The sequence below is a fragment of the Centruroides vittatus genome, unplaced genomic scaffold, assembly GCF_030686945.1.
Source record: "Centruroides vittatus isolate TY-2023 unplaced genomic scaffold, ASM3068694v2 scaffold_386, whole genome shotgun sequence".
Classification (NCBI taxonomy): domain Eukaryota; kingdom Metazoa; phylum Arthropoda; class Arachnida; order Scorpiones; family Buthidae; genus Centruroides; species Centruroides vittatus.
Genome location: NW_027122706.1, coordinates 5,233,886 through 5,257,374, shown reverse-complemented (window position 1 = coordinate 5,257,374; position 23,489 = coordinate 5,233,886). Strand labels below are relative to the sequence as shown.

The following is a 23,489-nucleotide window of genomic DNA, read 5'->3' as shown; positions in this document are numbered from 1 at the left end:
AGTAAGAGTAATAATAATATTTTATTAATTAAACATATAGTAAACAAATAAAATTCTACCATAAGATTAATCATACCTGGTCTTTTATGCGGAGATGCTAATGTAATTACGAGATAAATATCAGATGAATTAAATTCTTCATTTACTAAGAGACTCCTTATTATAATTCCTCCCTTTAAAAATACAATTAAATAAATAAAAAATGTTAAATTAAATGTAAAAAATGAAAAATTAAATATTTATAATAATATAAAATTAATTGATAGGGTCCAGTAATTGATGAGTAATTCACAAATTTATAATTTGAAATTACTCATCATTAATATATCATTAGAAAAATAAAAATTTAACTATTTTATGCCAAAAACACATTTTTAAATAAAACTGAATACAGTGGTGCCTTGACTTACGAGTTTAATTCATTCTGCAATGAAACTCGTAACTCAAATTACTCATATGTCAAATCAATTTTCCCCATTAAAATGAATTGAAATGCCATTAATCCATTCCGGATCCTAAAACACCACAATTTTTTTGTTACATGTTTTTAAATAAGAAAAATTTACTTATAAATAACAAATATTGTATAAAAACACAATAGAATGTACTGCAATAAACTGGTTTTGCAGATGTTGCAATGTTTGCTGCATAGATAAAGAAAGAAAAGATGGAAAATTTAAGAAATGAGAGACTATGGTGCCGTAAAAAACATGGAAGTAAATTAATGCTTACATCACTCGATTATATGTTTTTCTATAAGCTAACCTGTTAGACATTGGAAGAGTAACATAAGTGATGAAATTACAGCAGTTTTCTATCTTTTTCTTAATCTACAGTTTGCTGTGGCATTTTCTGCACAAACTAGTGGTGGGGTATCTAAAGCTGACTCATAACCCAAATTTCAGCTCTCAACTCAAAGCAAAAAATCAGCTGACACACAGCTCCTATCTTGAAAAACTCGTAAGTTGGGACACACTTAAGTCAAGGTACCACTGTATATCCGAAATAATATCGACAGAGATTTTTTTTCAAAAGTGTAAAATGCATTTTAACATTAATTATATGTTTTTTTGTTATAAAAACCAAACAGCATCAAATGAATATATAGTATGAACCTATAGACACTGTCAGATTCCAAAAAGTAAACTACATTATCCTGCAAAAAAAAAAAGGCAAAATAATTTTTGTAACATAATGTCATCTATTGGAGAAATAGTGAAATTTATAGTTAACAAGAGTGAATGCATCAGAGATATTAAAATAAAAGTTTCTAGAGCATTTTTCACAATGAACATATGACACACATCAAAGCCAAAAATGTGATCACTGCATAGGTCCCAGGAGCAGGGCAATAGATTGGAATCACATATGTCCATTTTCACACTATTTTTACTCATACCTTTGTTCTACTGAATGACAAAGTTTAGTGGAGGTAATTTTCATTTAAGAAAAAAAAGTCAAGTCAAAGTTTCTATGCTCTACCCATACAAAGCATATTGTGTGCTTGTCATCAGTTTACAGGCCCAGGAGCAGGGCAATAGATTGGAATCACATATGAAAATGTGATCACTGCATGGGATGCAACAATGACTGAAAATACTTTAGTCCAATACATAACTCTATATCTTAGACCAAATCACATAATATGCTTAAACACTAAAAGCTTCTTGGAGTGTCAACATTTCTGAGTGATAATTTTGGTTTTTTAATACTTCAGATAGACTAGTTTATTGTTTAATAATTTTTGCATTTATGTAAAAAATGTTAATTTAACTCAAATTTCTAATACTGTAATCATTTAGACAAATTAATATCTGAATTTCACATTCACACATTTCTCTCTCTGTCTTTTTCTCTTTAATTAAAAATTTTGAAATATTTCTGAAATTTAAATTTCTAACATAATGAAAACTCACCATTGAATGACCAAGAAAAATAATTTTTGTGTTAGAATTCCTGTAAAGCTTTCTTATGTAATTAACACATTCCTGCAAGAAAGCTGAAAGTAAATAATTACTATTTTATTAAATAAAAATTACATTTAATTTTGACAGTTTATAAATAATTTTAAATCACCAAAGATATTATAATGTCATTTTAGTCAATTGAAATTTACCTTCCCATATTTGAATTTATTTTTATTTCTTCAATTAATTGATAAAATAACAAATTCAATTCACTTCGTTATATTATACATATACACAGTGGTGATATTCGAAATATTTAACAAAGGGTTCGCTAGCAGAAAATTTTTCCCTGACACTCACCGACAAACAAAATGGAAGTTTTGGCTAGAAATAAATACAATACCTTTTCTTGCGATATATCTAATAATCAGTGGCATATTCAGAACGTAACGAGCCCTGGGCAAAGACCAGGTAACAATAGTATATTAGTGCTGTCGCCCTTTTTTTTTTAGGCAGAGAAATTTTTCACCCCGAATGGCACTACTGATAGTAGACAGATGTCATCATCTCTCGTAATACAATATCCTTTTTATTTTGCTGTCCATAGCCCGACACATCTTCCACAGCCATCTTGTATTATCTCATGCACATGAGATTGTGGGATCTCTCTTATGACTGGATCTAGTTTCAAGAACTCTCTTGAATCGATCGCAATTAAACCTCATTTCGGTCGAGATTGAAACAGTCTAGAGAGATCGCACCAAGACATAGTCCCCAACCTTGCTCACAATCTAGATTGAAATGCTCGGTGCGAACGGGGTATAAGACTCTAGTTTAGTAGTATTACAGAGTATAATATGTATATTCTAATATATTTTTTTAAAAAAACAAAACCACTGAGAAATGTTCCGTGTGTTTAACAAGGTTCGGAAAACTGAAAATTTTAACAATGGGTTCGGCCAAACCTATGCGAACCCGCTGAATATCACCACTACATATACATAAAATAATGTTTCATCCAAAAAATGAAAATGAAATATAACAACAAAAGCTAAGTAATTAAGTGTGCAAAAAATGACCAAAAAAATTATTATTATTATTATTAATTATTTTTCAATAAATAAAAATTTATTTTATTGAATCAAAAATTATTTAAATATGAACAGTTTAAATTCACTATATTTTTACACCATAAATTATCATTATTACTCTAATAATAAATTATTAATGTATATTTTATTCTAAAATGACATCATATTATTCTAAAAGCTTTAAAAATTTGTTGTAAAACTGAAGTGAATTATTACAGACTTTAGGTATTAATAAGTTGTTTACACTATTTTTATCAACTTGTTTTATAGTTATTTTCTTAATATTAGATATTTTTAAATGAAAATTAAATTTTTCAAATTGTTTAAAAAATACTTCAGCACAGAGGTCATTCCATGTCAGTTCAAGCAGGAGTTCATTCTCATAATTCCAGATTTTAACAATTTTCACAGAGTGGGTTTATTTTGCATCTATAATAAGCCAGCCAAAATGTTTTGCAAAATTTTCATTAAAAATATTATACTAGTTTCCAAATTTTGAACTTTCTGAAAAAGCTGTTTACTTAAATATATGTATCTCAGTAAGTAAGTGTAATATGGAGATGCAATTTGTTGAATTTTGAAGTTAAAGAGACGGGGAACAATAGCTCATAGTTCATTTTTTCATTTGAACATTTTTTGTAAGTTTCAATTTTCAAATGTTCAATGTTGAAAGTTGAATAGCTCAAAACATCCATCATTTAATTTTGTCCGTTTTCACTCTATTTTTACTCATACCTTTGTTCTACTGAATGACAAAGTTTAGTGGAGGTAATTTTCATTTAAGAAAAAAAAGTCAAGTCAAAGTTTTGATGCTCTACCCATACAAAGCATATCGTGTGCTTGTCATCAGTTTACAGGCCCAGGAGCAGGGCAATAGATTGGAATCACATATGAATATGGAATGACAACATTCCCCACCTATTCAAATCTCTAGTCATAGTAACAAATTCAATGTATTTGGAAGAATTATAAATGCAAAGTTCAAACATGATTTTTTCCACTTAGTTCAGTACAGGAATCAATTGATTTTTTTCATCTTATCACCAGTGATTTCATTTCCATGGTTTCTTACTTTGGCACAGTGGCCTGTCTTACAGCAGCTCTGGAAAGAAAAACTGGTAAAAATGTTAGTAATCACACATTTTACTACATGTCTGTTTTCAGTAGCCAATTTACTGGTAACTCTCTGTGTGATAGTTTCCAGATTTTCAACATCCTTTTAGCATTCCTCAACATCAATGAGCTTAAAATCCTTTTCTTCTGAAGACTCCACAGACTCTGTCTTCATTCCAATGATATCTGAAGACATTGGCAGAACTACATAGTTTACCCTAATTTCCTTAATGATGGATTCCTCCTTAGATCTATATGTAAGGGCCCGTCGTGGTAGAATCATGGCTTGTTAGGATTGGTCTGATTTTGGACCAATCATTCACAAGAGAATGTTCCACAATCCGTTAGATTTGAATATGCAGCAGACCAGATAGAGGACTACCAAAAGAGCAGAAATGCTGATTGGTCATCTGCCAGCACACATATAGATAAGTTACAGCAGGAAAATCAAGTTTGCTTTGATCCTGCTAAGGAAAAGTCATTTCATCTTGCTTCATTGAAAGAGTTATTGTCTGGCTCAAGAAGAACGAATCACCTGGCCTACAAGAGGTGGATTATACCTTGCTAAGGACAGTTTGTGGATACTGGAAGTGCATTTACATCATAAGGTGTTTTCCTGAACAGACTTTTATGGGATAAGAACAATTAGCAATCATCAGTGGTCTGTTTTTGGATGCCATTTATTGAATATTAATTAATTCATAACTTGACTTGCCTCTTGCTCTTGTTTCACTGAATCATCAGATACATAACAGAAGGTCATTCCTTTAATATTTTTGAGCAAACTAACCCTAGGTTACAGAACCTGGGGCAGTGTAATTCAGCACGTTTTTCAACATTACATGGCAAGGGACTAAGCAACAAGCTGGACAGTACACTAAAGAGATTGGCTGCTTGTGCAATTGCTGCTCAGTTCACTTCTGATACTTAAATAAGAATTTCAGATCTCTATAAGTCAGTGCTCAAAAATATTCATGATCTAGCACAAATACAAAGTGTGGGGTCAGGGTTTGGAGACTGATTTGTGTAGATGTGTAATGACTTTGCCATTACACATCTACACAAGCAATATCAGACCCAGTACTTTTCTCCTGAATCTATAAACAATGTCAAGCATACCATATGCTTTGTATCAGATAGTGCAATAAAATTTTGACTTGACTTTTCTCCCTTAAATGAAAAATTGCCTCCACCAAACTGTCATTGAGTAGAACAAAGGGTATAAACAAAAAATATGTAGAGAGAGTGAAATCAAAAGAGGGTATTTTGGGATATTCAACTTTGAACATTAAACAATTGAAAACTTAGAATATATTTGAAACTTTGAAAACAGAGAAATTATTATTATTTAATAATATTTATATTTCAAATTATATCTTGGTTTCTTCTGAAATTTTGCATATCTATATACAGTATATTGCTGTAATTAACTGTAAGAATGATTTTCTTTGTCAAGTATTTTCATCTGATCCTTGTTTCATCTTTACATATGATCAAATCAACGATTGCCTATCTTTTATCAAGATATCTATCTTGTTGAATTAATTATAACACTTTATCTGCAATTCTACATCAGTGCATGATCATTTATTTATTTAATAGTGGATTTATCTTCTTCAACTACTATTAATGTAGAGGATTCTACCAACCAGCTTGTTTCTTCTTTTTATCTGATGGCGCAAGATCATTATATGGCTTAACTTCTTGTTTTATAATCATTTTATTAATTTCCTCTTCATGGTGAGGTTTCCTCTTCATCTCTTAATCTCACACCATCTATTGTAATTGTAATTTATTGTTCATACACTATTTTCTTTAACAATTGTTATTTTTTCTTAACACTATAAATTATATTGTTATTGATTCTTGTGAAACCGTGTTGTATTATTCTTCAAAGTATCGAACACAAATTCGTGTTAATAACAACCACTTGGCTTTTATCCACCTTTATTTAGTTGTTATTAATAATTTTTCAAATATTGGTTTATGTCTATTTTTTATTATTAATATACTTTCATTTATATTTTTTTCTCCATTATGTCTTATTTGAATATCCCAATAAAAATTTTTATGCTAAATGTTTGTTCCATCAAAAATAAATGCTTCTCTCTCTCATCTATATTAAGTGATACGTATGATTTTTATATTATTACCCAAAGTTAGTTCACCTCATTATCATATGATATTGCAAATTTTATTACTCTAACAGGTTACTCATATATATCTTTAGAATGCCCTAATCAAAGAGATGGAAAAATCCTTGTTAGCTTTCCCCAACTTTACAAGTTTTTAAAATTTTTAAATATATTGATTCTGTTCTTATTTTAAAAATCCCAGAATATAAACTTATTTTAACCATTATTTATGCTCTTCACCCTGAGAAAATGTCTGTTTTCCAAATCATTCACAGTTTTTTTATTTTCTTTTATTATTCCTCATGATATTTGTTATGTGCAGCAATTTTAATCTTTCTAATGTTAATTGGAATTCCTCAGGACTATAGCATTATGGACCCTGCTAAACTTTATTTTGTAAATGAAATTTTTCCTTTTTAATTTATCTCAGATAGCATCTTTTCCATCAAGGGGGAATTCCTACCTTGATCTATTTCTTCACAGTCATTAGCAACTGCCATACTACTGCCTACCTAATCCATGGTTTTCTGTCTGACCACATACCTATTTGCCTTGAAGTTTCTCCCTGTTTAAATTCTGATGAAATGAAGTAATTTCTTAAATTACCCTTATTGTCCCAAATTAACTGGTTGTCACCTATCTGTGTTCCACGAATTGACCTTATCTTGATTCTAACAATATCTCTATTAATGCAATGTCTGATATTATTTATGAGGGTAATCCCAAAAGGTCTCCTATTTTTTAAAAAATACAAAGAAATGTTTATTTTCAATAATGTTCATATCATTTTAAAGCTTAAACATTTATCTATTTATTTAAATAATTGCCATTTCGGTCAATACATTTTTGTATGTGCTGTGCAATTTTTGTATGCCCATGTCATACCAGCTCTCTGCCATGTCGTGTTAAACCGATTGAAATTAATCGCCAATTGATGGAAATGTATGGTGAATTGTACTGTACATAGATGTCAAAAATGTCCTCAAGTGGTGTAGGGAGTTTGCAGCTGATTATACTGAAATTCACAAAGAAGAAAGAAGCAGAAGACAGTCAATTTGCGATGAGTCAGTTGCAAAGATTGAGCAAACCATGCATGCAGATCAGCGAATCACTCTGGATGATCTCTGCATTTTGATTCTTGGGGTTTTCCCGAAGCACCATTCATAAAATTTTAACAGAAAAGTTGCAATATTGGAAGGTGTGCGTAAAATGGGTTGTGCAACATGATGGTGAGCTGGTATGACATGGGCATACAAAAAGTGCCACAGCACCAACAAAAATGCATTGACCGGTGGTGATTATGTAGAAAAATAGATAAGTGTTCAAGCTTTAAAATAATATGAACATTATTAAAAATAAACGTTTCTTTGTATTTTTTAAAAAATATAGGAGACCTTACTTTTGGGATTACCCTTGTCTAATATTCTTTTATCTTCTATGCACAGATTTTTGCAATATTGTTAAAATTTCACACAAAAAAGGTTTACTTATTATCTGAAAAAGCTATGTAATTTACTTCAAAAACATTAGAACAAATGGAGAGACTCTGGTAATCCCCGAAATCTTTACATATACCATATCATCTAAATAAAATACATCCAAGAATGCCATACTTCTTTCCAAACCTATTTTAATAAGATAAGTCATTTTCATTCAACCCTCACACTTTTTGGTCTTTTATACATTGTTTTTCTAAAAGAATATCATGTAAATTACCTCTTGTTCAAGATGATAATATTTACAAAGTGTACAATAATTTTAAAAGAAGATTTACTACTCTACTTTCTAATGCCATATATTCTCCATTATCTCCTCACTTTTATTTGTACATGTCTTTTCCTTTAAAGCAATAGAAACCTTAAATAACTCAAATAACAGCCTTAATTTTTTTTTAAATTTATGCTATTTTAAAAAAATCCTTCAAACAATATCTGCAGTTATTCTATCCATATTACTTTTCAAATTTGTTCAAAATAGTATTGTTCCCAAACAATGGTTCTCATCAAACATTATAGCTGTACCTAAAGAGAACAAAAATTGTTTCCATACCATTTCTATTTCATCTGCCACATTTGAAAACTTTCAAAATTTGTTTAAACCATAAACTACAGTCAACAATTTCTTCTAAATTAGTACCAATTCAGCATTGTCTTCAGCATCCATCCACTGCCACCAATCTTTTAGAAACTATATCAATAATCTTTCAGAATTTTGAAAGAAAGTAACCCATTTTTATAATTTATATAGATATTAGCTAAGCATTCAATTCTGTAATTCCCAATTGTTTTAACTCTTACAAGGGGACAGCAAGACACTGAGGTTACCAATTTTGATCATACTCGATGAGGTTATAGTGCATCCCCAATAACTGACATGTGCCAAACAGTAAGGTGCAATATTCAAAATTAAAGGAGGAAATTGAGGTTGAAAATTGCAAATCACTTACAACCTACAGAATTTTCCTCATTTGTAGTATGGCTGGTGGCTTGGTGGGGGGTACTCCAGTTTCATAACAGTGAGGTTTGTTTCAAAACTTGGTAGTATCAATGTATTTTTTTTAAATAGAATTATACTTTTTAATATATTCTTGATATTTTTTAATTTATTTTATTCATTTAAAAGTTATTTTCAAATATTCATGAACAGTATATATGGAATTTGTACTAACATTTATTTATAATTTATTTGAGAAGATGATTAGATTTACACAAAATTATTATTATTCAAGGCCAATTTTGTTAATAAAAAAAGACATTTTTGTTAACATTATTCAATTTGTTTGCTTTCTGTGAGCACAATTTTGTAAATGATAATTGTCTTAGAAGCATATGAAACTATAAACATTTCTGCAGTGTATGCACTGAATAAATGCAGATTTTTTTTACAATAAAAAGATTTACATATGTTACTGGAAAAACAAACTTGATTAATGTTTAAAAACACTTCTCCATCATCAACTAATTTGGAGGAGAATCATTCATACCATATCACATTGGAAAATATCAGAGTGCTTATAAATATTTTTTTTTTCTTACCACCTTTGCAACTTCTGAAATTGTTGAAGAACTCTTGGCTGCAATTAGGTCTTGATTTTGAAGGATGCTTTCATAATATGTAAATTTTGTAATATTGTTATGCAGTGATTCTTCTGTAGAACAAATTTCTATGCTATCAAAGCCATCTTTTCATTCTTTAGCAAAATAAAGATGCAATTATAGAGGCATTTAGGTTAAACAATGACTTTGTTGTCAGAGTAAGTTTGAACTGTACATGAAAATACAGAAAATGTTTTGATTTTAAATAAATATTGTTAGGAAGCATTTGTTAATTGCTTTTGAGATTGACCTGTTACTTGAAACAGATGGATTTTATTGTTTTATTACCCTGTTTATTGTTCATTTGTAGTTTTCTAAAAATAAATCAGTTTTTCTCTCTAACAATATTATACATTTAAAAATAACAAATTAAAAATTATAATTTTGTATTAAAAAAAAATATACATTGATACCACCAAGATTCAAAACACAAACCTCATTGTAATGAAATTGACATGCCCTCACCAAGCCACCAACCACACTACAAATGAGAGAAATTCTGTAGGTTTTAAGTGATTTGCAATTTTCAACCTCAATTTTCTCCTTTAATTTTGAATAGTGCACATTACTACTTGGCACATGTCAGTCAATGGGGATGCACTATAACCTCATCAAGTTTGGTCAAAATCAGTGATCCCAATGTCATGCCATCCCCTCGTTAGAGTATACTTCAAAACTGAAACCTGCATATCAATCCTGGCTTAATAATTACTAACTTCTATGTACCTGTAAAATTAAACTTTGTGATTTTGAAGTTTTGAATTTTTCTCCTTTATGTGGCATTGAGCAAAATTCAACTTTAGGCAAAACAATATACAAAGACTTGACAATATACTTGGTCAAATTACTTCACCTGTAATATTCTATGCTGACAATATTAAAGTGATCAACCACAACCCTTATGCCTTTCAGACTTATCTACATTATTTAACTTCCTGTCCTGGAAAATGCTAATCTAAAAATTAAAGCCAAAAATCTGTAATAATGTGTTTTTCACTAATTCATAATACTCAGTTCCTCACTTTCTACATAGATAATAAAATATGTTAATTCTTTAATGACCTCAGTATTATTTTTGATACTAAACTTACATTCCAAGGACATGTTGATAAAATCATTAAATCCTTATATTCATTATAAAATTCTTTGGCACTTTTGCAAAACTATTTCTTATAAAACAGTATTACAATCCATTTATTTTCTCAATATTCAGTCTTTACTTTATTATTGTCTGCCAATATGGGCTATGGCTGTTTCTTCCCATTTAGAAAAGATATTAAAAGAATTAGATAAAGTATTTCTTATTTTAAATAAGCTTTGTAACCTTCCTTTTACCCCTAATTCTAATGTAGCTAGTTCCAGATTGAAAATTGCTAATTCTTCCAAACGTCAAATACTTTGATTGTTTATTTTTATTTAAATATTTCCATAGTTTCATTCATTCTGATTGGCTAAGAGAATTCCACTAAGAGTTACTCAAAATCAAACTTGTTTTTTTTTACTCCATCCTCTAGGCTGGCCACTTTCAAATCCTTCTTCTATGGTCTATTCAGAATATGGACCTAGTGGAACAATCTTTACATAAGATTTTTTACATTTTAAACACATCTGTAGACAGTTATTTTATAATTTGTAATTTGTTATTTATATATATTTAAATATATTTGTTAGTTGTATTTTAATTCTTTGTCATGGGCATTATTTATCAGAGATGATATTAATTGTCTTGTGACATTTCCTTCTTTATATGTAATAAATAAAATAAATTTGAAATTTAAAAACATACAAAAAAAATGTTCAAATCAAAAAATGAACTATGAACTATTGTTTCCTAACCCTTTAACTATAAAATTCAACAAATCCCATCTCCATATGCACTTACTTTCCAAGTTGTGTGTTCAAGTAAACAGCTTTTTCAAAAAGTTCAAAATCTGAAAACTAACATAAAATAACAAAACATAAAAATTTTTCAAAATGTTTTGGCAACGCTTCATATGGATATAAAACAAAACCATTCCATGAAAATCCTCAAAATTTGGATCATGTTAACTCCTATCTGAACTGAAATGGAATGTCCCACAGATTATAGAATTTGTTAGTTTTATAAAATCATAAAATGTTCTAGCTAACTAAAAATTTCATAAATAAAACATACAGTTGAACCAGTCTCTCTCAAATATGTTTATCTTGAAAACGTCTTTATCTCAAAACTTATTTTTCTCCCTGCATTTTCAGCATAAATTCAATATATCTTCCATGTTTATTTCAAACAATTTTCTCCCAAAACCTTTATCTCAAATTATGGACTGAAATGTCAATTACAAATTCAAATCTCAGCAACTACATTTTGATAGTATAAATTGCAGTTGATAAACATCTCTTGCAATACAGCATACAGTTGCAATTAATGCTGCTTTTCTCTGATTGGCTGTGAGTTTGGCTTGTGTCTTATTAGATGAAGAAAGTTGGACATCAGAAACTATTGACAAACTATTTCTGTTAAGATATGTCAAAAATCTTTTATTATTACCTACTATAGGTATATACTGAACTTGCTATTGTATTAATAAAATACTGTACTGCCAATCAAATCTATTAGTGTTTTCTGTAGGAACTTCTATATCTCAAAACCTGTTTACCTTGAATTTTTTCTCATCCCCATGAGATTCAAAATAGACAGATTCAACTGTATATATTACACAAAATATTAATAATAATATATTTAATATACAAGGTTAAAATGTACTTTATATTATCATATAGATCATTGTTCACACATTTTTGAGTCATATTTTGTGATTGACTTTATGCAAAAACTGAAGCTGGGTAAAGGTTTTAATAATTAATTGAAATAAGAATTTGACCATAATATTTAGTTTACATTTACATTGTAAAATGTTGTATGCTTTACTTTTTTTAAAAAAACTTAATTTAATTATATCTAATAACCAAAATTTAACAATCAGAATTAAATTCCGATTGTTAAATTTATAATACCTGTTTGCTTTTCTAAAACACCACCAAATAATGCAGATAGTTCCTGAAAATTAAATATCAAATAAATATTAGAATATAAAAACATCACAGTTTTCTTAACATCTAATAACTAATAAATATCATATATTTATATCCATGTTCATTATATTTATTATCATAGCAAAAAATATCAAACATTTATTTAATTTTTTTTTTAATAAATTGCACTTTTCTGTCATAAACCACAGTACTACTACTCAAACCTTTAAAAATGCAGTATAATTTTAATTTTCAAAAGTCTTTAGTCAACTTAAAATGACCTTCAGGACAAAAAGAAACAAATTTCAATTTTAAAAGATGAACAAATGCTGGAATGTCCTCTGCAACAAGATGATTTCAAATATTAATGTTTTAGAACAACAAAAATTTAAATGTACATATCAGAAATGTGGGAAATCAAACATTTAAGTTATTGTTGTTCTAAAACATTAATATTTGAAATCAACTTGTTCCAGAGAACATTCTAGCTTTTGTTTTTCTTTTTAAATTGAAATTTGTTTCTTTTTGTCCTAAAGAAGTTTAAGACAACCAAAACGTTTAAAAATTAAAATTATACTGCATTTTCTAAGGTTTGAGTAGTAGTACTGTAATTTAATAAGTTGTTTTTGTAGTATTAAATACATACAGTGTGACTATATGGGAAAGAAATCACACCTAACCAACATTAAAATACATGTATTTTTTAAAAATTGCAAGTACTTTCAAAAACATATAGCCTTCATCATCAGGCAAAAATAAACAAACTTGAAAAATAAGAATAGGACCTAAATGAAACATTTCTTTTTTCAGTTAAGGCATGAAGTTGCAATATTAAATAATCAATAAAAATTAGAACAGTCTAATAAAAATGCAATGTGCATAAAATTTTCAACTAAAATATAAATTCTAAGTGTAAAGATCTTTAGAACATCTACAAAGTGAATTGCTTAAATAATTCTATCCATAGATGCGAAATATCAATGGTAGAGGTATTACAAGGTGAAATTTGAATGACATTCTTTTGTCATAGCACCGTCTCAGTAATCTATTGTATTAGCCCAAAGGGATATGTAGTCATGCTCAAATACTCTTTTCGAAAGCTCAATTGTGACTTTATTATTAGCAATATCTTCTTGATATTCTGCTACCCAAACTTGCAACTTTCTGGACAGTGACTCCAATGTACATTAATGCTGTTCCTGAAAATGGATGCTGCAATGAAATTGCACACATCCCCGATTTTTCATATATGCCAACACTGTCCCTATCATTACATAACAACCTACATAAGGTAGGCTGGGGAAACAATCGGTAAAATGAGGCCATGAGTTCTAAAGAGACAGGCTATGCTTAAAGATAAAGTGCTCACAAAAGGAATTGGTAGATAAACGATGCAATTAATATAAATTTTTCAGTATATGTAATTGCTTATTGTATAAATTTGTGAAAGTAACAGCCTTTAATAATAATTATATATTTTATATTTTAATAAAATACAATAAACAGCAGTGGTCCAGAGTGGTGAACACAGCATACAAATGAATTTCATTCATATGTGAATGATTTTTAAATAAAAATAATGTTTCTTTAAAATTTACAAAATAAATAAAATGTGAAGATAATAATTAATGAGAATTTTGTAATTTGTTGTTTGTTTCTTTTTCATTTAAGGTGATTTTTTATGTAAACCCTTTTCAAACATTAATAATGTACAATTTTATTACCATAGATTTTGTATTATTTGATAGCTAAATACTTATTAATAACATTAAACTGAGAGACAATCCATGGGAAAAAGTCCTGCATTTAAATTTACATTAATACTTTAATATTTTTCAACATTTAACCTTTATCTCTTCTTTAAAATTCATGTTACATGCCACATAAATTTTAAAGATGAGATACATTTGAGACATTTTTACAATCTAAATCAAATGTAATCATTTATATTTGATTTAAATTGTAAAAATCTATAAATAATAAGAATTTCTTTAAAAAATTCATTAACATGATTTGTTAAAAACAATTTTAATACGAAATATATCATATTCTGATTTCAAATCATTAAAACACAAAGGACTTAATTATTTAAACTTGACATCACAAAATAATTAAAAATATATTTATTATATATAAAAATATTAAAAGATTACCTCATTAAAATCAACTGCAAAAAAATTAAAATGATATTGGGTATTCAGAGACTGGGCCATTTGAAGTGCAACTGATCCTGCAGAACGAACTTGACGATAACTTCCAGCATTTCCAGGAACAAAAATTACAGGAATACCTTGAAACTGACCTTTTCTAAAATGAATAAACCTGATTTAAAGTTTTGATTGCATATAAATAAAAATATTTATTTATTTGTTTTATATATATATATATAGAATAGTTTGAAAATAAGTTTCCTGTATCCATATTTTCAAAGCCAATGCACTTATAGGCAGTACCATAACTAGGCAGGTGCACAGGCACAGGGTCTGCAACAAAAAAGCCTCAAAATAAAACTGACAAAAAAAAATTGTTAAATAAACAGTAATAATATTATAGTTTATAAATACATGTGAATGATCCTAAATAATTCTTGCATATAAAAATTATTTATAAACAACTGCTTTATCATATTTGTTTTATTATTAATTTCTTTTCCAAAAAATCAAAAAATGCAAAAATGAAACCTTGAGTAAGCCAGATGAAAAGCCACTGCTTACAGGATAAAAAATATCATGTACTAACTGGTATAGACATCATCATTCTTAAAATGCATTCTGTTTTGTCATATGGTGCATGTTGTGCATGAGCATCAGTAGTCAGAAGTTATCACAAATGCTTGCCCAATACACTGAGAAACAAGATAGCAAATGTCACTTTTAGATATGTACAAAGGATAAAGTGTGAGCAGTTGTCCACTATTAATTGACACTTAGCACATTTGACACTGAGATCCATAAGCAGCTGGTAGAAGTGTGTGAATTAGACATAATGTCAAAGCAAAATGGCACAGCAATAGTGCAGACAATTCCATGATTGGTGTGAAATTGTCAGAGATGAGCTATGACTTGGATGGTTATCAACATCCACTGCAGAAGATAATGTTGCAAGACCGTGACTCACATCAACACACAAATGAATGTAGAAGACATTGCCACAGATCATCTTTACTTAACATAGGTATATTTTTCTCAGCAAATAAGGTGTTGGTGAATTTGCTATTTTCATGCTTAGGGTGATTTCTGATATGTAGAGGGTAGGCTGAAAAGTAATGCACACATGCTTGTAGAGCGTGAACAAAATGACCTTCAGAAGCACGCCGGGTGGCATGTGGAAGTAACATTCCCCCTCTATGCACATGCACAGGTTTGAGGTCATTGCGTTCATTCAGTATATTTCGAAAAGCAGAAATATGGAAACATGTTCTAGTGCTATGGCAACACAAGGAGTCTGCTCCTAGTTTTCGTGGAGGTAAGACCTGTGTTTCTGTGCTCCTTAGCTAGATTTTCTAAGTCTTTTAGTGCTAGGCCTAGTTTTAGGGTTAGTTGGTCCTCTCCTGTACTTATGTATTGGAGGTTAGGGCTAAGTTAGGCTTAGTGAGGGTGTTAGGCTTAGCAATCCTAAGCCTAACTTTTTAGCTTTGTTTATTTAGGTTAGCCCTGTGTTTTAGGAGGTTCCCATCTTGGCCTCCTCGTCTTGTGTCAGTGGAGCTTGTTCCTGCGCCATTTTGGATACGTGCCTTCATGTTTGTTTTGGTTCCTGCCATGCCATCCTAGGATTACGTGTTTGGTGCAATGTTTTATGTCTACAAGTGTTTGTTTGCATAGGAAGTGAGACACCATCATCTGCTTTTTGTTTACTTGGGGAGACCCACAATCGTGCAGACCAGCCTTCCCCATCTGCCTGGATTGTCTGTGTTGGCAGGTGTCTGTGCCAACACTTGTTGCCCTCCTAGCAGATCAGACAGGCATTCTGTCTGGCCCAGCCAACACTAGCCAGGTCTTCCCAGCCTGTATTACCAAGGCCAAGCCAAGCTTTGCTTGGCAAGTTAGCTCCAGCCAGGACCCTTTTTAGCTCCTGACTTTGGCATCGCTGGTGTTCTCCTACTTCTTTGCTGTTGTCTCGGCTTCATCATGGATTACTATGTTCATCTTTGGTCAGCATTCTCCCTTCGGATACCCCAACAGGTATTCTGGTTAACTTTTTTATAGGATCATTCCTTCTTGACAAACTAACATTTGTGGCTGTTTCCTGCCCCCCCTCCATCGAACCTTTGTACTTTAGTGTTATCTACCTTGGGCCACCGTGTTCCTAAGTTTTACTTAACAAGATCTTCATCGGTCAACCCAACTCTGGTGAGTGCTGCTGTTTTTTTTCATAAAGCCAACCAGTTTTATCTTTCTCCTCTGTTCCTGTTAGACAAAGTCTGCTGGAACAGAGTTATCTGGTCGTTTGGCCCACTTTACTCTTAAACTATACTCTCCACTCTTCACTGGTTGGTTCATACACTACACAACTAGTTTTGTATTCAACCTGCAACACTTCCACAAGCACTTGAGACTAAGCTCTATCTCAACGGACTTATTTCAACTGAGTTCTTCAGCCTCCATTCATCATCTGGCAGCATGGCGAGTAAGAAGTCTTCCTCCTCAACGTCACCCTTTGAAGACCACAATGAGATACCTACCGCTAATAGTGTATCTGATTTCCATGTGTTGGTGAATTCCCTCGAAAACACAATACTTAATGAAGCCAATCAACACTATATGAGAATTATGGATCTTCTCCCAGAAAAATGTACAAATCTGAAAACTGATGAGCGTAAGGAAGTCAGAGACAGGATCACACGCTTATTTTCATGTCTTGGACAGTTCCACGGTATTCTGAAAAAAGTCAGATCAAGCCGACCCCAATGTTCTTCACCACCTACTACATCTGCTCCTGCAACTACTTACGCTGAAGTCACGAAACTGAACACTCAGCCCAGTTTGACCACTAAGACCATCAATAAATCTCTCAGAAACAAAGTAAATAATGAGGGCACTGGAGGAAGTTATGCCTTGATCTTATATCCCAATACCGAAGACCAGGGCAGTAGCACTAATATGCAACATATTGAGAATGAAATTAAGCAAAAAGTAAAACCGCAAGAGCTCAAAATAAAAGTCAAATCTGTTAGGAAAGTAAATGGAAACGGAATTTGTTTTAGAACAGACAGCCACAGAGAGGCGGAAATCCTTGCCAATGCTATTGAAAACCTTCCAGAAATATCAAGCAAAGTTATAAGCAGAATCTCTGAAGGAAGAAGGCCAAGAATCATCTTAAACAATGTGCCCATCTCAGTAGATGAAGCAGAAATCATTCCAATCATTTATGACCAAAACCAAGTTTTTCAGAATATCACTAAGGAAGAATTTGTGGAAAATACCAGAGTAAGCACAATATTATATAGGAACAACAATAGAGAAAATTGCCGACACATTGTCCTCTCTACAACACCGAAACTTAGGGATATACTGATCCGTACTAAACATATCGCTGTGCAATGGGCCAACATTTTTGTTAATGATTACATCCCACTGGTGAGGTGTTACCAGTGTTGTGGGTACAACCACATCTCTACTAATTGCCCAAACAGGCAGAAATGTAGTCACTGTGCAAAAGGGCATAGGTTTGGAGAATGCCAAAGGCTTGAACATACCCCCTGCTGCACCAATTGTAAAACTGCCAACAAACACATACCTTCTTTTGACCGATATGCCACAGACCACAATGCTTTCAGCCCTCAGTGCCCTGTTACATTAAGAATGAAGACTCAAACAATACGACAGACCAATTATGGACTATGATCATATAACGATAAACACAAGGATACCTCATGTACAAGACTCGATCAACACCTCTCCTACTCCGACTATGGCTATTACTAGTACCAGTAATAACTGTAAAAAGAAAACCTTATCCATCTTACAGATCAACCTTCAAAGGGGTAAGGCCCCTTCGTCCTTAATCATCAAGACAGCTGAGGACTGGGACTCTGATATTATTGTTGCCCAAGAACCCTATCTCTTCAAAGGAGAGCTTACAAACTATAGTGGCTGGAAGACTTTTCCTCCCAGGGGCTCAAAAACTAACACCAAGACTGCCATCCATGTCAGGAACACCCACCTCACAGTGCAATACATGCCGCACTTGTCCACCTATTATGTCACGACCTGTTCCATCAATATTAACTGTGAAAACATCTTCATCTCATCTGTTTATTGCTCGCCCTTTGAAGACATTGAACCAATGATTTCTGACCTGGACCAGATCAGTCAGATCATTGCTGACAGGCCATGGCTTATTTGTGGTGACACAAATGCAAAATCCTTCTTATGGCACAGTCCCATAGAGGATGTTAGGGGCTATAGAATGCAAGAATTCATAGCAGCTTTATTTCTTACTTCATGCAATACCAGCCCCCTTGCTACTTACCACTCTTCTAGAGGTGAGAGCTGGATTGATGTCTCACTGGCCAACGTCCACATGGCACCTAGGATAACTTCTTGCTCAACAATGACTGAGCCGAGCGCCAGTGACCATCGATATATTAAGACTGAAATTCAAATTGAAGAAGAAAATTCTCATAACACCACCTTTTACCACCATACCCACTGGCCAACTTTCCGACAAATTATCCGGGACAACTGGTATTTCAACACCCCGATTATTAATATGGATGAAACTGAAATTGACACCTGCATCAAGAACCTTACAAACCTCTTACTACACAGCTATCAACGGGTGAGCAAGAGAAAAATGAGATCAAAGACAAGAGCCCCTTGGTGGGACAATGATTTGTCAAATCACCGCAAGAAAGTCCGCTGGCTTCGCAAACGTTACCAGCGCCAAAATGATGAGCAGGTCAGGATCACCCAAAAGGCTGAGTATATTGCCAGCTTCAATGATTATAAGACACTTATTAACAAGAAAAGGCACCAAGCATGGAGGAGTTTCTGTAGTAGGTTCAATGATCCTTGGTGCGAACCATACTACGTTGCTTTCAAAAAGAGAGAAAAGGTAGACATTCCTGCACCTGTGAAGTCTAGCGATGATTCATACACAACCAACCTGAATAATACTCTCAATGAACTCTTTAACTATCACTTTCCTTTTGACGACCCTGGCAGTGATACAGAAGCCCAGAGTGAATTACGTAACAGGACCGCTCAACCCACTAACCAAGACGATGATCGCCCCTTCACGTATAATGATGTCAATCATGCAATAAAACTGATCAACAACAGGAAGGCCCCTGGCCTAGATCAAATCACAGGCAAGATGATTAAAGAGGCATTCATAACTATTCCAACAACATTTATTACTTTGTTCAACCGTTGCCTCTCTTTGGGATACTTCCCAAAAGACTGGAAAGTTGCATCGGTCAAGTTTATTAGGAAACGCTCTAACGAGACACCGAAATATGCGAAGGATTATAGGCCTATCTGCCTGCTTCCGGTTATTGGCAAGGTTCTCGACAGACTTGTTATTACTAGAATCCTTTCCTTCCTTAGGAAGAACGATCTCCTTAGCCCACACCAGCATGGCTTTACGCCCGGAAGGTCTACATCAACTGCTCTAACAAAAATCATCGATTATATTAAACAAGCCAAAGCGGAGGGTAAACACACACTCCTTGCCTCAATTGACTTTCGTGGGGCTTTTGATAACCTGTGGTGGCCTGCTATTCTGTATCAACTCCAAATCCATCGCTGCCCAAGGAACTTATATGGTCTCATAAAAAGCTTTATCAGTGATAGAAAAGCTGGCCTTTATATTAATAACGTCAACTACACCCACCACGTTACCATGGGTTGCCCGCAGGGCTCTATAGCGGGGCCTGGCCTCTGGACCATTGTACATAATGATTTGCTCACTAGTATCAACAGCACCAATAATAACAACAACCACCTTTTACAAGGTTACGCAGATGATACGGTCATCCTCGTATCGGACAAAAACAGTGATAATCTACCTATTCTCTGTAATAGCCTCCTCACCAAGATCTCGAACTGGAGTGCCAAAGTTAAATTACCTATTAACTATTCGAAATGCTCCTACATAATTTTCTCAAAAGCCACCCCGCTTCAGAGGAGTCCACGTATAGAAATTGATGGTATCCGTATCTCTCGGGTCAGAGAATTCACCTACCTTGGAGTCAGACTAGAGCAACGGCTGCAGTGGACCAGCCACATTGATATGATGGTTGCTAGGGCCACAAAAGCATCAAACGCCCTCACCAGCATTGCTAAAAATACCTGGGGCATCGGCTTTAAAGCGGCCAAACATATCTACCTTGGGGCCATCGAGCCAATTCTATTATATGCAGCCCCTGTCTGGGCTGATGCCACGTCAAAGATGTATATCCAAAGAAAACTTCTGAAGGCCCAGAGAGTTGCTGCTCTTAGAATATGCAGAGCGTATCGGACAGCTCCGACCTCTGCTCTATTGGTTATTGCTGGCCTGATCCCTATTCACATTAAGGCCAGAATGATGTTGAGAAACTGGAAGGCCAATAACCTCTTTCTTGATGATTGCCCTATCAACAATATTGGTAACAGTGACATCCTCTCAGAACTACCTAATAACCTCAAGGAAGACATTTTCTTCTATGGAACAGAACTAAAGAGCACTGCCTCAAACATTCTCCAGGATTATCCTTCAACCATCAACGAATTATCTGACCATAATGATACCAACGATATATCCATTTTCACTGATGGATCTAAAAACAATGACAAGGTGGGTGCTGCTTTTGTTCTCTACGACCACCAGACAGGGAAGACTCACCGCTCTGCCTTCAAACTTGGCCCACATTGTTCTGTTCCTCAAGCAGAGATCCTTGCCATCACTAAGGCAATGGATCATGTTTTTGCCGACTGGTTCCCACATTCTAAATCCATCACAATCTATTCGGACTGCATGACTGCAATTTGCTCCATTACTGGCCTAGGAAAAAGGGGAGATAATGTTCTTCGTATTCATCGTTACCTCACGCACAATACTCATGGACATAACATACATTTTAAGTGGGTGCGTGGGCACTCAGGTGTCATTGGTAACGAAGCCGCTGACCACCTTGCAAAATCTGCAGCCATCTCCTCACTCCCCTCCTGCTACAATAAAATTCCTTTCTCCAAGATCAAGTACTGGAACTATCAAATTGCCATTCAACAGTGGCAAGAGGAATGGAATAGCAGCAATACTGGTAGACTGACTTTTGATTTTATTCCCAGCATCACTCGCCGTCTGGAATGGAAACACTTTTCACCATCCTTTGCCATGACCCAGCTCCTCACTGGCCATGGCAATTTTCATGCATATCTGAAACGCTTCCGCATTCGTGATGATGATGTGTGCACTTGTGACAATTCATCTGTCCAAGACAGTAAACATCTTCTTTTTGACTGTTGCCTATTTGACAGCAAAAGAAACAATCTCCTTGGAAGTGTTCTCCATGCTGGTTACAACTGGCCTTGCCCTCTCAAGGTTCTCATTGAAAACAAAGACATCTACCATAATCTTAGCGACTTCTTGTTGGCAACAGAAGCACTAAACCCATCGAGGCATCTGCCCAACACCGATGGTAGGCGTGACACTGCATGAATGATCTGTTTTTTTTTTTTGGTAGTGTGTCTGCCTCGTGCTGTATGTGTTCCCCATGCCTCTTTGCATAACCCTTGGTTGTGTTTACACTCATGCTGTGTCAAGTACCTCCTGTTGTTTTCATGCTCTTAAGAGGTATTCTTCTGTATCTTACTGCTGTAACATAATTTAACCCTTATGTTTGTACTACCTCCCATGTGTTTTCGCGTTTGGCAAATCTTGCCGTCCTTTACTATTGTAATCCTAATTACTGTCGGTTCCTCCTATGTATATTGTGCTCGCTGTGTATCTTGTTTATGCTTGTCGCGCCATCTTGTTCATAGTTTTATATTTTATTCTGTTTTTATCCTTATACTCCTTTTGTATTCATGATATATTTTGTATTTTTGTTATTTTGATAAATGCGATGCAGGCGCCCTGAGCTCTCACCTGTACCCTGACCTTATCTTCATCCACTTCTCTTCACCACTCTCCCATCCTTCTTTCACCACCTTTCTTACCTCCAGGTCGTACCTCTGAGTGAAACCTGGAGTCCCCCTTTTCCAATTATTATTATTATTATTATTATTATTGGCAACACAAGTTAAACAGCATGCTGTTATCAAATTTTTACCTGCTAAAAGAGTGACTCCTACTGAGATTCATCGTCATTTACAGGCTGTTTATGGTGATGATGCTGTTAATAGGTCTACTGTAAATCGATGGATAATAAAATTTCATGGTTGTGAGCCTGGAAAAGCCATAATTGCTGATAAAACACGCAGCAGATGTCCAATCACTGCCACAGACGATAAACATCACAACGAGAGGCAACAGTAAATTCTTCTCAGTACATACAGACTCTAAAACACCTCCAATGTCGTTTGTCATGTTAGAGGCAGCCTGGTACCAATAATCTTGCAACATGACAATGCTCATCCACACACCTCGCACGCAACTGGAGAGGCTCTGCGAAACCTGAAGTTTGAACAGATTCCACACCTTCCTTATTCCCCCGATCTTGCGCTTTGCAATTTTTATTTCTTTCCTCTACTCAAGAGAGACCTCAATGGTAATCATTACACCTTGGATGATGAGGTGAAGGCAGCTGTCAAGTCCTGGATTCAAGAAAAGTCGGAAGAATTTTTCAGTGATGGAATGAAAAAACTTGTTACACATTGGGAGAAATGTGTTAGCCTTAACGGTGACTATGTTGAAAAATAAATATATGATTTTGAAGCTTAAGAATTGTACTTTAATGTACTTTTTGCCTGATCTTGCTATTTGTTTTTGTTCGTGTTCTACAAGCATGTGTGCATTACTTTTCAACCTACCCATGTAGTTTAATTACAACAGTTGTGAAATTTAACACATTACTGTTAATGTGATGTTGTATTCTTTGTTTGGAAGCTTATTTTAAAATTTTACTCACATTTTGTTAGCATAAAATCAAATCAAAATCTGTAGATAAAATGCATATCAGACATATTGTGCTTTTTAAGTTTCATAAAG

The 23,489-nt window shown here is 33.3% G+C and overlaps 1 protein-coding gene across 1 annotated transcript in view; it reads right to left on the bottom strand.

The window, feature by feature from the left end:
* PGAP1 (GPI inositol-deacylase) overlaps positions 1-23,489 on the bottom strand; it is a 78,173-nt gene that overhangs the window by 37,608 nt on the left and 17,076 nt on the right. Inside the window, exons 4-7 of the mRNA XM_067286891.1 lie at positions 14,510-14,663; positions 12,339-12,381; positions 1,917-1,999; positions 77-173 (exon numbers count right to left, since the gene is read on the bottom strand). Of these exons, the coding sequence (XP_067142992.1) occupies positions 77-173; positions 1,917-1,999; positions 12,339-12,381; positions 14,510-14,663 (377 nt within the window). The remainder of the gene's footprint in view (positions 1-76; positions 174-1,916; positions 2,000-12,338; positions 12,382-14,509; positions 14,664-23,489) is intronic.